The sequence below is a fragment of the Podarcis pityusensis genome (assembly GCF_964106645.2).
Source record: "Podarcis pityusensis genome assembly, chromosome: 8".
In the NCBI taxonomy this organism is placed as follows: Eukaryota; Metazoa; Chordata; class Lepidosauria; order Squamata; family Lacertidae; genus Podarcis; species Podarcis pityusensis.
The window spans coordinates 80502474-80518358 of NC_138033.1; the positions used below are offsets into that span (position 1 = coordinate 80502474).

General features: G+C 47.1%; 1 protein-coding gene across 2 annotated transcripts in view; it reads left to right on the plus strand.

Moving 5' to 3' along the window:
- Window positions 1-15459, plus strand: part of EPHA2 (EPH receptor A2) — a 35223-nt gene extending 19764 nt beyond the window's left edge. Inside the window, exons 4-17 of one of the 2 annotated variants that reach the window (XM_081017331.1) lie at window positions 3429-3584; window positions 4040-4372; window positions 6299-6423; window positions 6552-6711; window positions 6894-6996; window positions 8147-8202; window positions 9105-9230; window positions 9407-9589; window positions 9764-9825; window positions 10722-10931; window positions 11545-11694; window positions 12977-13170; window positions 13414-13569; window positions 14297-15459. In XM_081017331.1, the coding sequence (XP_080873457.1) occupies window positions 3429-3584; window positions 4040-4372; window positions 6299-6423; window positions 6552-6711; window positions 6894-6996; window positions 8147-8202; window positions 9105-9230; window positions 9407-9589; window positions 9764-9825; window positions 10722-10931; window positions 11545-11694; window positions 12977-13170; window positions 13414-13569; window positions 14297-14402 (2120 nt within the window). In that variant the 3' untranslated portion in view covers window positions 14403-15459. The remainder of the gene's footprint in view (window positions 1-3428; window positions 3585-4039; window positions 4373-6298; window positions 6424-6551; window positions 6712-6893; window positions 6997-8146; window positions 8203-9104; window positions 9231-9406; window positions 9590-9763; window positions 9826-10721; window positions 10932-11544; window positions 11695-12976; window positions 13171-13413; window positions 13570-14296) is intronic. The other variant, XM_081017332.1, reaches the window with a different exon arrangement.
- Window positions 15460-15885: the final 426 nt, after the last annotated feature.

The following is a 15885-nucleotide window of genomic DNA, read 5'->3' on the forward strand; positions in this document are numbered from 1 at the left end:
TGTCAGGGCATCCTGTCTGTGGGTCATCTTGGACCCTGGTGGGTCTTTGATGGAAATATGCCTCTTACAGTTTGACTCCCCCCCCCCCAAATAAAGCTACTGTTTTGATCAAGGGAAGTCATAATCCCGCTCTATTCTGTCAAGGCAATAAACAATTATTTTACTTTTAAAAGGCAACTGAAGACAGCCCTGCTTAGGGAGGTTTTTAATGTCTGATGCTGTATTGTTTTTAATATTCAGTTGGAAGCTGCCCAGAGTGGCTGAGGAAACCCAGCCAGATGGGCGGGGTACAAATAATAAATTATTATTATTATTATTAAAATAAAATGTTATTTATATCCCGCTCTCCCCAGCCGAAGCCGGGCTCAGAGCGGCTAACAACAATAAAAGTAACACAGTTTACATAAAATCACAATCAGTTTATTGAAATGCATTCTAAAATCAATTCATTCTAAAATCAATTCAAAATCAAATGAATGGCAACCATTAGGTTACAGTTCTATGCATTGGTCAGGCCACACCTGGAGTTTTGTGTCCAGTTTTGAGCCCCACAATTTACGGATCATAATTGACAAGCTGGAACGTGCTCAGAGGAGGGCAACCAAGGATGATCAAGGTTCTGGAAACCAAGCCTTATGAGGAACGATTGAAGGCGCTTTTTCTCCTGTAAAAGAGGAGACTGGGAAGAGATAGGAGAGCCATCTTCAAATATCTAAGGGGCTGTCACATGGAAGGTGGAGCAAGCTTGTTTTCTTCTGCTCTGGAGGGTAGGACTCGAACCCAGGGCTTCAAGTTACAAGAGAGGAGATTCTGACTAAACACCAGGAAGAACTTTCTGGCAGTTAAGAGCTGTTTGGTAGTGGAACAGACTCCCCCGAGAGGTGGTGGCCTCTCCTTCCTTGGAGACTTAAGCAGAGGTTGGATAGCCATCTGTCATTGATGCTTTAGTTGAGATTCCTTGCATTGCAGGGGGTTGGACTAGATGACCCTTAGGGTCCCTTCCAACTGCAGTTCTATGAAATACAATTCAATGTAAGCATTGAGGCAAAAGAGATCCCCGTTTCACGCACGCACTAATAGGGTCTCAACTAGGAGTGAATGGTCAGGAAAGAGGTAGTGAAAAAAGTGACTTTCATGTTGGGATTCATTAGGAAAACGATCGAAAATAAAAGTGCCAACATCATAATACCGTTATTCAAATCGGTGGTGTGATAGCACTTGCAGTTCTGATAATCATACCTGAAAAAGAATATTGTAGAGCTGGTAAAGGCTTAGGAAAGATCAGCCAAAATTATAAGAGGGCTGAACAGCTCCTCTATGAGGAAAGAAGAGGCCGTATGCAGATTTATGGTGTTTGACACTGTCTTATTGGAAATCGATACGATACGATAATCTTTATTGTCGTACCATACAGAACAACGAAATTGAAAAAGGAAAAAAATCTACATAAGACATTCAAAACCAACAAGCCAGCTATCCCAGCCTGGTTAGCCCCCTAAAAACTCTGATACCCCATTTTTAAAATACAATACACTCCCCTAGAGACTCCTTACACTGTGTTTAAAACCAAAATCGCATTTGGATAGAAATGGTTTCTCAGACAGCTAGTCCTAGTCTTGATAACACTGTACCTTCTTCCAGAAGGGACGCGGGTGGCGCTGTGGGTAAAACCTCAGCGCCTAGGACTTGCCGATCGCATGGTCGGCGGTTCGAATCCCTGCAGCGGGGTGCGCTCCCGTCGTTCGGTCCCAGCGCCTGCCAACCTAGCAGTTCGAAAGCACCTTCGGGTGCAAGTAGATAAATAGGGACCGCTTACCAGCGGGAAGGTAAACGGCGTTCCGTGTGCTGCGCTGGCTCGCCAGATGCAGCTTGTCACGCTGGCCACATGACCCGGAAGTGTCTGCGGACAGCGCTGGCCCCCGGCCTATAGAGTGAGATGAGCGCACAACCCTAGAGTCTGGCAAGACTGGCCTGTACGGGCAGGGGTACCTTTACCTTACCTTTACCTTCTTCCAGAAGGCAGAAGCCGAAAGAGATCCTTTTTCTGGAGGGGGCAGAATTCCCCACCATAATCACCTAAGTACCCTTTTCTACACACACACACCGCCTGACTTTGGTAGCATGACAGTTTTACAGCCAGCACTTTTGTTTCTAAGCAAACGGAGAGATCGCAGACCACACACACAAGATATTGAAAGAGGTTAAGACTGGGGATTCTGTTTCTGGGCAGGCAGCTTTCAAGAACCAGACCCTCTTTTCCATTTAACAACCTGGGGGTGTGTGTTTCTTTTTTTAAAAAAACAGCAATCTCTTGAGTGTAAGTAAAGTTCCACCTGGGGCAGAAGTTTGAAAATGCGGGAAACCATTTCAAATAGCTAAGATTTGCTATGTTCAGGGGGGACTGTTAACGAAATGGTATTTTGTGGCTTCTATTCTGTAGCCTCAGTTATGGCCCATCGGATTCGGGAAAGGATATTCCCCCTCTCCAGCCCAGCCTGGGACATTATCTCTTGGCATCAGGGGCTGCTGTGACCAGACAGGATGGTACAGAGTTCCATTGGGAAGACCATGGCATTTTCTCCAGGCACCAAGATGCTTCTACCACTGTCTGGTTCACAGGAAGGTTTTTGAGCAGGCGGTGTTTTGAAAAATTGTTTCTCTGCATTGAATGGAATGGAGTCTCTGCCTGAGGGCCACTGCATTGGTGCGATCCTGGTAGCAGTGCCCATAGGGGGCTGTTGCTTGCAAGAAAGGAGTCCTCATGCCAGCTACTGACTTAAGGCAAAGCTGTAAGTCGGGCCACATGGAGTGCTTTCCAAACGGGAACCGGAGGCTTCCAAAGAGCTCTTCCTTTGTAGATCCCTCAAGGAAGTGACGCGATTCCAGGGGGATTTTGAGGAGCAAACTGAGTTCCTATGGAAGAGTTTACTCATGCAGGAAATAAGTAAGAGTTGCTCGTCTCAGGCATTGGCATAGGTAGGCTGGGGCTTTCCTCTGCACGTCCTTCCACCCTCCCCTGTAATGTGCGTTCACCATGATGCATGCACAGTCACGAGGCACACTGGAAACCTGAAGAAGCAGCAGCAGCAGTAGAGGTGTCCCAATTGATGCTCACGTCAGCTTGGAGTGTGTTTTCATTTCCACTGAACAGATTAAAAGGACCTGAGTGTGTCTCTCCTCCCTTGCCAAGTATTCTTTGAAAACTAAAGTGCTTAATGATCTTTGGATTTACCTTTTTCTTAAGTTCCAGTGGAACTATCATTCCCATTGAACACATGGGGAACTAAGATCGAACAATGACTTTGTGGTTTGATTTGAACTCGGGTCTTTCCGATAAAAGTCATCTCTCCATACACCGGTCTGTGTTGTCGGCCATGGTTAGGAACCCCAGGAGGACTAACCCAACCCTTCTTTTCTCTTCTTTGCAGCTTGCTCACCTGGGTTCTTCAAAGAGGACATCTCCAACAACGCCTGCTCAAAATGTCCCTTGCACACTCTGCCGTCTTCCGAAGGTTCCACCTCGTGCCCTTGCGAGGAAGGCTATTTTCGGGCTTTGACTGATCCTGTTTCCCTGCCATGCACAAGTAAGTGGGAGATCTAAGCGGTACGATTGCCCAGGAAATGATAAAGGCTTGCTGTGTTGACGGCTATCCGCTTGGAGATTCATCAATGTCCAGAGGCAGTTTGCAAGTATTTAATGAAACCAAGCAACATCGGATAAGCTACTGCTGTTTTATTCAGTTTGTGTCAGTCACAGGAGGGAAGGCAGGAAGCAACAAAAGCAGCAGGCTCGCTCCTGGGGCAATGCGAGAGTCCTTGTGGACAATATTTGGTGAGGGGTGGGATAGATAGCTGAGATGGAGAGAAGGCCAGAGCGAGGAGAGAGGGATGGAGGACAGTTCCAGAGAAAGAGTCAAAAGTTGGAAGTGAAGGCTCAGGATTGCTGAGTTGCTGGGCTAACTGGGGAGTGGTCTTCTGCCTTGCATCAAAGAGACCTGTTCATTTTTTTCATTAGGCCCTTTTTTCCCTCCATTCACAGGACCCCCTACTGCTCCCCATGCTGTCACAGCCATAGGCTTGGGCGCCAAGGTTCAACTGCGCTGGTCCTCACCCCGGGACACGGGTGGCCGCAAGGACATCACCTACAGCGTGTCATGTGAGCAGTGCTGGCCGGAGTCGGGAGAGTGCCGGCCCTGCGACGCCACACTCCGGTATTCGGAAAACCCTCACAACGTGGCCGGCACTTCCCTGACCGTCAGCGATTTGGAGCCACACGTTAACTACACCTTCACGGTAGAGGCCCAGAATGGAGTGTCCTCCTTCAGCCCACGGCGCAGCTATGGCGTCGCCAGCATCAGCGTCAACCAGACGGGTAAGGGGACCCAGCGTCGCAGACGAGTGAAAACGATGCAGATGTGCACTTTATGGTATGAGGTGCCATTGGCCCGCATATGTATCGTCCTGAGAGCTGTTGCCTTCTGGCGCTGCTTTCCGGAAGCATAGGGCGAGTGCTGTTGGGGCAAAATGTGGTCTGATCCAAGATGGCCGCTCTTGCAATCGATGCCACTGCGCAAGGGGGATTCCCTGGTTCTTGGTTGGAGGATGGATGGCGGCTAACAGATTGAGTTTGAATCCTGACAAGACAGAAGTACTGTTTTTGGGGGATGGAGGCGGGTAGGTGTGGAGGACTCCCTGGTCCTGAATGGGGTAACTGTGCCCCTGAAGGACCAGGTGCGCAGCCTGGGAGTCATTCTGGACTCACAGCTGTCCATGGAAGCGCAGGTCAATTCTGTGTCCAGGGCAGCTGTTTATCAGCTCCATCTGGTACGCAGGCTGAGACCCTACCTGCCCACAGACTGTCTCGCCAGAGTAGTGCATGCTCTAGTTATCTCCTGCTTAGACTACTGCAATGCGCTCTATGTGGGGCTACCTTTGAAGGTGACCCGGAAACTACAACTACTCCAGAATGTGGCAGCTAGACTGGTGACTGGGAGCGGCCATGGAGACCATATAACACCAGTCTTGAAAGACCTACACTGGCTCCCAGTATGTTTCCGAGCACAATTCAAAGTGTTGGTGCTGACCTTTAAAGCCCTAAACGGCCTCTGTCCAGTATACCTGAAGGAGCATCTCCACCTCCATCATTTTGCCTGGACACTGAGGTCCAGCTCTGAGGGCCTTCTGGCGGTTCCCTTGATGCGAGAAGCCAAGCTACAGGGAACCAGGCAGAGGGCCTTCTTGGTAGTGGCACCCGCCCTGTGGAAGGCCCTCCCACCAGATGTCAAAGAGAACAACAGCTACCAAACTTTTAGAAGACATCTAAAGGCAGCCCTGTTTAGGGAAGCTTTTAATGTTTAATAGCTTACTGTATTTTAGTGTTTGTTGGAAGCCGCCCAGAGTGGCTGGGGAAACCCAGCCAGATGGGTGGGGTATAAATAATAAATTATTATTATTATTATTATTATTATTATTATTATTATTATAGAACATGTTGGCCTTTTTTTCATGCGGCAGCCACAGCAAACAAACTTCTTGGCTGCTAAGGATGGGACTAGGGATTGCCTGGAAGAGCTGAGCCCTGGGTGTTTTGTGCTAGGTTTCCCAACCACCACTGCCTTTTAAAGCTTTGTTTTACCAAAAAAAACCCCACACACCTCCTTACAGGATCCTGCAGAGCCCAATGCACCATCCAAATTTGCCCAGAGGCTCTTCGGATAGCTGGATGGGACAGAGGAGGAGACAGCTGTGTGTGTTTTAGATAAAGGTAGCAGTGTTCAGTTGTTGAGCAAGTTTAGTTTTAGTTTTCATATGCGCATAAAGCAGCCAAGAGGTTGCAAGCAGTGCAGAGGGCCCAGTGTATAGAGTGTACTGCATCCAGAAAATAGTTTTAGCTCAGAGCTTAAGCCCTGTTAGAAAAAGCTAAACACACACACACACCTGTCTAAATTTGAAACTATCTGTATAGATTAGCATATGCTAATCTCATGCTAATCTGTGTCGTTTGCCTTAAGCACTTGGCCACACCCTTGTTATGAAGGCAGCTGTGCAAAGTGAGGTCTTGTGATTTGTCTGTTGGACTTTATTTTGGACCTGGGTACTCATCAGTTCTGCGAATGTAATTTGAATAAACTCTGGAAGTTGTAAGATGCCTCATTACAGATGAGGCTTTAAGAGTTTGCAAATTCTATATGGAACATTGGGCTACTGGCTGGCTGGTGACTGGGCAAAAGGTTTTGTCTGGGGAGGGTGCAATCCACTGCAGCATGCCAGACTCACTCTCCTCCTTCTCCATGCTCAGAACCTCCCCGAGTGACCTCAGTGACCATGGATGGCCGCACCACAACCAGCCTAAGTCTATCCTGGACTGTCCCACCTCGGCAGCAAAGCCATGTCTGGAAGTACCAGGTCACTTACAAGAAGAAGGTATCTGTCTCTCCTTGGTACTTCTCTGCTCTTAACCTTGAGCAACGCTCCCCCTCCCCCAATTCCCCAGCCCATTTCATGGGGAGAAACTGAGGCATGCAAGTTTTTGTGTGTTCCTTTCCTTGCAGAAGGATGAGAACAGCTACTCCGTCCTGCGCTGCGAAGGGAGCTCTGTGACCCTCCCGAAGCTCACCCCTGGGACCAAGTACTTGGTGAGCGTCCAAGCACTGACCCAGGAGGGTCAGGGAACCAACAGCATGGAGCACGAGTTCGAGACGCTTGATGAACGTGAGTTTTGGGGAGGCAAAGCTTCTCTAGTTCATGCCGAAGCAGGGAAAGTAAATTTGGGGGCGGGGGGGGGCAGGACTGGAGCAAAGTCACCAGAAGAGAACACACACACACACACTGGCAATCTGTTTTCGGATAGCAATGTTTTCCTAACCGCCACCTTTTTCTTCTTCACCCCACAGGCTCTGACGGCACAAACACCGCTGCAGTTATTGGGGGTTCCATTGCTGGCTTTGTTGTCACGGTCGCGGTGGTGGCGCTGATTGTCCTGCTCATTCGCCGAAGGCATGTGCTTTATTATTATTATTATTATTATTATTATTATTATTATTATTCTGTTTGTTTAAGGCAGCGGGGCAACAATGGCATTTAGGAGAACTGGATGCCGGCTGTTCCTTTGTTTCCCACAGTGCGCAAACAGGCAACTTACGGCAACCTGTTACCTCCAGTCTAGCAGGCTTTGCAGGGTTGGTTTTGTTGTTGTTTTTAAAATGATACCATAATCTATTTTTCCAGAGGCAAAAAGTGGAATGAGTGTACACTTCTACCAAGTGCCTTCAGTTTTCAGAGAAACGGTTTGCAGCAAGTGAGCCTTTTTGGCCAGATGGCAAACTGTCTGGCCTTTTCCTTTTTGGGGGGTCTCCTTTTTCAGAAGCAGATTAAAAAAGCTGGAGCAGGGGGTTCCAATGGCTCTTCCATTAGTACATGCAAATACAGCACTCCATGTCTAGCAACATCAGCATCCATCTGATGTCACAGTCAACCCAGGCTGAACATGCTAGGCTTTGGAGATTCCCTTCCTGGTTTATTCCTTTTTGTGTTTTTAAACTCTTTAAGATAAACCATCAAAAGTGAAAGAGGGAGGGAAACATGCTGCTGAGTCATGGTGTTCTTACACCAGCCCCATGTGCTCTCTCCTCTGGGATTTGTATTTTTAAGCCATGAATTTGCACTTTTGCATTTGTAGGCCTGCTTGCACGTCCATTACATTGGTGCAACGTGCCAAAATTTGGGAGGGCAGAACCTTAGGGGGTGAGGCTTGATCAAAGAACCTGACTTGAGAAAGCATATTTCCCAGAAATCATTGGAAAGAACTGGCAAAGGTGCATTGGTGTCTTGACACAAAAATACTTTTAATAAGTTAAAAGGCCTTTGAGAAGGAATGGGGCAGAGGTTACAGAGTTTGATGCAAGGAGGTTTGTGTCTAGTGCAGTGTTTCCCAACCTTGGGCCTCCAGCTGTTTTCGAACTACAATTCCCATCATCCCTGACCACTGGTCTTGCTAGCTGAGGATTATGGGAGTTGTAGTCCAAAAACAGCTGGAGGCCCAAGGTTGGGAAATGCTGGTCTAGTGGATAAGGTGTTCTGTGGGAGAAGGTGCAGATAGGATTGCCTCACAGGATCACTCAAGAAAACCCTTATTGTTGTCGTTTAGGAAAAAGAACTCAAGGGCCCGACAGACACCAGAGGATGTTTACTTCTCCAAGTCTGGTGAGTAATGATCACTGGCCACATCAGTGCATGAGGTGGGATTTGCTGGATCTGAAACATCATACAGTACAGAAAAGGGCAAAAAAACTGCAAGCTGTTTAGACCTCGAGAGTGAGCATTTATTGTTAAAGGGGTGCATTTACTGTGTCTGAACCCACATGCATGTCCAGCACTCACATGTATTCGCACACACACAAACCAACAAGAGGTTTGGGGTCTTTTGCTAGAGTTATAACATGCGTACATTTAGGAATACATGTTTGCCTCTATTCCTGCCTAAATAAAACTCCTGGCACCCGATACTGAATTTTATTCTTGGCTGGCAATCCTAAAAGACCTCTTAAATGCCAGACAGGCAACCCAGTAATTTTTAGAGGCAAATAAACGATTTTTACATTAAGATTCTTGAGAAGCACATCAGCAAACGCAGCTTACTTTATTACACACAGTGTAATAAAGTTTTTCTGTTTTAGGCAGAAAAATTTAAATATTTAAGTAGGGAGCAAATCCTACCATACACCTTAATCTAAAGAGTGGAAGAATCCCTGCCTATTTGCAAAAGCGGACTCAAACTGATAGTAAGTTAAGAAATGGAGGGAGGGGAAAGAAGACTATTGGTGGCGGGGTTTGAGATGTTTCATTGTGCTTTTGAATTTAACCCAGAATTTCCTGTCTGCTTCTCACCTCGCCCATCTTGCAAATTAAGTGTTCGGCTGAAAATCATCCTAGCAGGCTGTGACTGAACTGGCCGTCTTTTGTCCGCTCTCTGCTCCATTGCCGGATCATAGACTAACTTGGCAGTGGGCGATGCTTGAAAAGCAGAGAGCTTAGGCATGGAACTGCTTTATAACAGCCTCTGCCAAGAGCTCCCCTTAACTGTGTTGTTCCTCTTCGTCCCACAGACCAGCTCAAGCCCCTGAAGACGTATGTGGATCCCCACACCTATGAAGACCCCAATCAGGCAGTCCTGAAGTTCACGACTGAGATTCATCCTTCATGCATCTCCCGGCAGAAAGTCATAGGGGCAGGTAGGGTGCCTTCCATCCACCTTGCACAATGCAGTTGGCTGATGGAGGTGGAGAGCATGTCTCTTCTCCCATGTAGTCAAAGCTAGTTTCAGAAGGAGCTTTCGTAAAGGAAAATAGTAATGCTGACTTTATTTGAAAATAGTATTAAACACTTCTACTTTTTTCTTTTTTGCCAGGTGAGTTTGGGGAAGTCTACAAGGGAACGCTGAAGAACAGCAAGAAGGAGATCCCGGTGGCCATCAAGACGTTGAAATCTGGCTACACAGAGAAGCAACGCATCGACTTTCTGAGCGAGGCCAGCATCATGGGCCAGTTTAACCACCACAACATCATCCGCCTAGAGGGAGTTGTCTCCAAATGTAAGAACCCCTAGATAGGATTTAAGGACCTTGGTGGCTGTTACTGGTTTCCTGTTCCAAGCTACCTCTTTCTGCTGGGCCAGTTCCAAGATACCAAACTCCTGGGCAACTGCATCAGAGTTTGGAATCTACTTGGATCTCATAGGCCAATCCTCTCTCTGTTTCTCTTTCCAGATAAGCCGTTCATGATCATCACAGAATACATGGAGAATGGTGCCCTTGATAAATTCCTGCGGGTAAGTAGTATTCTGTTCATTGCTGGCCTCCTTCTCATGTATACTGTGAGTAAGAAGAGCCTGTTGGATCAGGCCAGTGGTCCATCTAGTCAGCATCCTGTTTGCAATGTGGCCAGCCATATTATGGCCATCATTGGAAGCACTAAAGCAGAGCCTGAGAGCAATAGCGCTCGCCCCTCCTGCAGTTTCTGACGCTCTGAAGCATGCTGCCTCCAACATAATGGGTTTTTATGGACTGAAAGAGCCTTTATTCTTAAAGGCAACATGTACATATTTTAAGTCAATAGGAATAAAGCTTTTGTTTAAGAAGCTAGCATTTAGCTTGCATTGTTGTTGTTGTTTAGTCGTGTCCAACTCTTCATGACCCCATGGACCAGAGCACGCCAGGCACTCCTGTCTTCCACTGCCTCCCGCATTTTGGTCAAACTCATGCTGGTAGCTTCGAGAACACTGTCCAACCATCTCGTCCTCTGTTGTTCCCTTCTCCTTGTGCCCTCCATCTTTCCCAACATCAGGGTCTTTTCCAGGGAGTCTTCTCTTCTCATGAGGTGGCCAAAGTATTGGAGCCTCAGCTTCAGGATCTGTCCTTCCAGGGCTGATTTCCTTCAGAATGGATCGGTTTGATCTTCTTGCAGTCCATGGGACTCTCAAGAGTCCTCCAGCACCATATTTCAAAAGCATCAATTCTTTGGCGATCAGCCTTCTTTATGGTCCAGCTCTCACTTCCATACATCACTACTGGGAAAACCATAGCTTTAACTATATGGACCTTTGTTGGCAAGGTGATGTCTCTGCTTTTTAAGATGCTGTCTAGGTTTGTCATTGCTTTTCTCCCAAGAAGCAGGCATCTTAGCTTGCATAGTAGGTCCTAAATCCTTCCCTTTTTGTCTCAACAGGAAAAAGATGGGGAATTCTGTGTTATTCAGCTGGTGGGCATGTTGAGGGGTATTGCCTCTGGTATGAAGTACTTGGCCAGCATGAATTATGTCCACCGGGATTTGGCTGCCCGCAACATCCTTGTCGACAGCCAGCTCGTCTGCAAAGTCTCTGACTTTGGTCTCTCCCGCGTCCTGGAGGATGACCCTGACGCCACCTACACTACAAGTGTGAGTGATAATGGCTGCTGTCCCGTCATGTTAAGTTATGGTTCTGTCCCACCATGGCCAAGGAAGCTGCAACGGGTGGGAAAGGGGGGATGCATCTTCGCCAGCAATATGAGAGCCAGGGCTGGCATCTGGAGGAGCTGCCCATGGTATAGGAGGAAGAAATAGAGAAGCCAGAAAGGGGGTCGAAATGGGAGGAAGGAACTTCTAACTTGCTGGCAGCGGATGATCAATGGAATGCGTGTGACCAGTAGCAGGAAGTCTGCTTTACCGCTCAGTATAATAGGGAGCCAGTGGGAATTAATCCAGGATCTAGGAACACCTGAAGAAAGAAGAGGAAGGAAGGAAGGAATGCTTGTTTCCCATGACTCTTAAAATGGCTTCCGGCTAAGGTCTCTGCCCTTGTTCCGGAAGGATTTGACTTCTAGTCCTCAACATCTGCCACTTGGCTAAAACATGAGACCTTTCTTTTCTATCAGGAACTTCAGAAATTGCCTGAACGGAGGAAAGCACATATTTAGAGAGCCTGGGAATTTGAAAATGTTTTCTCCCCCAAATCAGTGAGTGCCTTGGGAGTCAGAGGTTCTGAGGGTTTTGGTGTGCTTGTCTCTTGCAGGGTGGGAAAATCCCGATCCGGTGGACGGCACCGGAGGCTATCTCTCATCGCAAGTTCACCTCGGCTAGTGATGTCTGGAGCTACGGAATAGTGATGTGGGAGGTGATGTCCTATGGTGAACGGCCTTACTGGGAGCTCTCTAACCACGAGGTAAGCGACTGGATGTCTTTGTGTGGGTGTGAACTATGGGGCAAGTGATGCCCCTGCTGGTGACCAGATTGCTGTTGGATCCCTTGTGTTTGGAGTTTTCTGGCTAATGGAGAAGAAAGCTAATTCTAGGAGATACAGTCGAAATATATATAAAAATAAAAAAATTGTCCAGTAGCACCTTGGAGACCAACTTAAGTTTGTTCTTGGTATAAGTTTTCGTGTGCATGCACACTTCTTCAGATACACTGAAACAGAAGTCACCAGGCCCTTATATATAGTGGGAGGGTGGGGTTTTTTGTTGACTACTGTTAACGACTACAATTAGTCCCACAGGAAAAAGCAAGGAATAGTATGCAGGTGATTAGCATATGTAATGAGACAGGAATCCAATATCTCTATTAAGACCAGGTCTCTCCATAGTTTTCAGTTTAGTGATAAGTTGTAATTCAGCAACTTCTCTTTCAAGTCTGTTTCTGAAATTCTTTTGTAATAAGGCAGCTGCTTTGAGATCCTGTATTGAATGTCCTGGGAGATTGAAGAGTTCTCCTACTGGCTTCTCTGTCTTGTGATTCCTGATGTCAGATTTATGTCTATTTATCCTTCGGCGTAGGGTTTGGCCTGTTTGTCCAATATAGAGAGCCGAAGGTCACTGCTGGCATTTGATGGCATACACAATGTTAGAAGATGAGTAATTAAATAGGCCCGAGATGCTATGTTTGATGTTGTTGGGTCCAGTTGTGGTGTTGTCTGGGTGTATGTGGCAGCAAAGTTGGCATCTGGGTTTATTGCAGGCTCTGGTACCAGTGTCCAGTTGGTCTCTAAGGTGCTACTGGACAATATTTTTATTTTTTTATATATTTTGACTGCATCAGACCAACATGGCTACCTACCTGAATCTAGGAGATACAGTCCCAGTTCCAGAATGCAAATGGAGTTTTGTCTTGAGGTCCATTTTTTAAAGGAAGCAATGTTATGTCCCCCATCCCACCCTAGCTGTGTGTGGAAATGTCTTTGTCCCCAGCATGGGCTCAGTCTTATGATGTAAATTGCATCATAAGTTTTGCCCAGTCACCTGTGAATCTATCCATCCGTTCTGACTGAAGTTACATAAAAAGGTGCTTATTGCTTGGGTTCCTCAAAGTTTATGTCTGCAAGGCTAGGGGTGGACTTGCAATCCTGCCTGCCTTGGATGCTGGTTTTTATGCTAGGATGGTAAGACAAAAGGGGTGGTCTTTCCAAGCTGAATCCCCTTCACTGTTGTTCGCTTTGCCTTCCCAAACAGGTGATGAAAGCAATTAATGAAGGCTTTCGGCTCCCAGCACCCATGGACTGTCCTTCTGCCATCTACCAGCTGATGATGAGGTGCTGGCAACAGGAGAGGAGCCACAGACCCAAATTCAATGATATCGTTAGCATCCTGGACAAGCTCATCCGTGCTCCTGAGTCACTCAAGACTTTGGCTGAGTTTGACCCTCGGTATGTGCCTCTCTTCTGGGCCTCCTGCTCTCAGAATCCCTAGATACGGTTTGGGAACTGTTGTCTCCGAACATCCCCTTCCCATCTCCAGTCCTCTGAGACGGAAGCATGTAAGAACAGTGCCAGGAAGGGGAAAAAATTCCCAGCCCATAAGCCTCCCAAGAATTCTCCCCATCCACTTGGGCTACCTTAGACAAGACCGAACTTTAAAGAGCCGGGGTCCCCTTTTTTTTGTCTTTGAAGGATCTCCATTCGCCTACCCAGCACCAGTGGCTCAGAAGGGATCCCTTTCCGAACTGTGGCCGAATGGCTGGAATCCATCAAAATGCACCAATATACAGAGCACTTCGTGGCCGCTGGGTACAATGTCATTGAGAAGGTGGTTCAGATGACCAATGAGTGAGTGTGGCAACTTCCACTCTTCCTCCATTTTTTCACCCCCATGCCTGCTGAGAATGCTTCTCCTGTTGTTGTTTTTTCCTCATGGTCTTTCTTCTGAAGCCTTTGTTCCCCTCCTGAGAGAGGAGGTAGCTGGAGTTTAGGGTCCTCCGTGAAAAGCCAACTCAGCTGGCTGTGAACATCATGGTCCATTTGACCCCTTCCCAGTTCACAGCGGAGAATGAGGCTGTTTTCTGCTTTGATTTCCAGAGAGGAGAGACCTCCCTTCTTTTGTCACATGACTTCACTGTTAGAATCCTGTAGGATTCGTAAATTCACCTTTCCACTGTGTCGGGGCGGGGGCTTACACATCTTGTTATTGCTGCCTCTTGTTGTTCTCCCCTCTCTCTTGGGAGAGGCTGATTCAACCGGCACCCTATAATTAAGCCACTTTATGAGGCCAGGAAAACGAGGAGTGGCTCGTTAAAAGCAGACGGGTGCCCAGCCTCCTTGGATCATGGCAAGGGGAGTCCACACCTTCTCAGCACGGGGATTGCCGGGAACCTTTGTGTGATATTGAAGCTGTGGCTTCAATATCAACCTCAGTTTCTTTTTTAATGATACCTCTGCAAGAATGATGGAGATACTGAGTGTCTCAAGTTATGCTGGTGGGAGTTAAAGGAATACACTCCGGATTTCACAATATTTCCCACTAACCTGGTCACATCTGTTTTCTTCCCGTTCCCAGGGATATCAAGAGAATTGGGGTACGTCTGCCAGGACACCAAAAGCGCATTGCCTACAGCCTCATGGGGCTGAAGGAGCAGGTCAGCACCATTGGCATTCCAATCTAAGGGGGACGGATCTTGCTCTCTATTGGTAGCTTCCTTGCCTAACTTCAGCTACCCAGTGGCCGGGCCAAGAACCAATGGGCCGTTGTACTTCCTGATACATACTTGAAGTGGAGAATTCAGGAGACCTCTCTCACCAAGGATGCCGGCTGCCAAAGAAGGAGTCGGGTGCCTGCTTTTCCACTGTGCTTCCTCAGCATAGCTCTGCGTTTTATTGCATGGCCTCGTGACTGCTCTTGTCTGCTGGAAATAGTAACGCTGCGGTGCTGGAAGTTTTCAGACGAGGCATTGGGCTGTGTGTCGCCAAGCAGATCTGCCAAAAGCCACATTTCATTCCTCTCCTGGCTTGGACAGATCCTGGGACTACTAGATGCCTGGTTCCATCCTTCCTGCCATCTGGCTCCCTTCCGTTTGCAGCCCTGCAACACAGAAGACCAAAGCATCCCTAGGGCTGTCCATCCCATTGCCAGCTCTGCCATCTTGTCTCTGAGAAACCTGCAGGCCCAATGCCGTATTTATTTATCTGTTTGGAAGCCAAACCTCAACTGGTTAAGACTCTGTGGATTTTGGGAGGTGGGAGAATTTTCTCATGCCACAGCAGCATTGTTGAACGTTTTTGGACGCTGAACAGTTGCTCTGTTCAGTCACAGATGGGCTATTCCTTTGTTCTTCCTTTTTAAGAAGCCAAACGTGGTTGGATCAAGAGTAATGCTTGTGCAGAGTCCCCTCTGGCATTTGTGAGTTTCAGCTTTGAAGTGGTTGTGCCAAGGATGACCGAAAATGACTCTCCACAGAGTCATCTCAGTGTTTCCTGCTCTCTATTTATTCATCTTTTCCAACTGCTGCCCCTTCTCCCCATTCCTATAATGCACTCTTGACTTATTGACAATTGTTCTCCTTCCATATTACTTCAATTTTTAATTTATTTTTTTATATTTATTGATTTTTTTTTTAAAAAAGCAAGACTTTGCTGTTAAGGGTAATCATGCACAACTTGAACAAAAATGTTTACCTTGTGTGCAGGAATATTTCTAGCTTTAATAAAATGTTTTTATTCTTGTTTTGTTGTGTAAACTGCACTGTATGGAATGAAATGTGAGCACATAACTACCTTGAAGGAGCTGGCTGTTGGCCACCGTTACTAACAGGCTTCCCAAAGGCATCTAGTTGGCCATTGTGAGAATAAGATGCTTGACTAGATGGGATTTCGGCCTGATGTAAGAGCCAGTTTCACAGTTAGGGCTCACGATCAGCTTCTAGAATGTTATAGGTCCACCTCTTGTGTTGAGGTTCTTTCTCAAGTCCATTTAAGTGATGTGGAAATTTAATAAACCTTTCTTGCAGAAGAAGATGGTCACACATGGTTAACCCCATAATCTGCCACCAGCTGGTCACCCCAGCGTTCGAAACTCCCATTGTTCTAGGCGCATTTTGCGACAGGGAATTTCATTAGCGCGAGCAGTTTGAGCTCTGGGCACAGTATTGC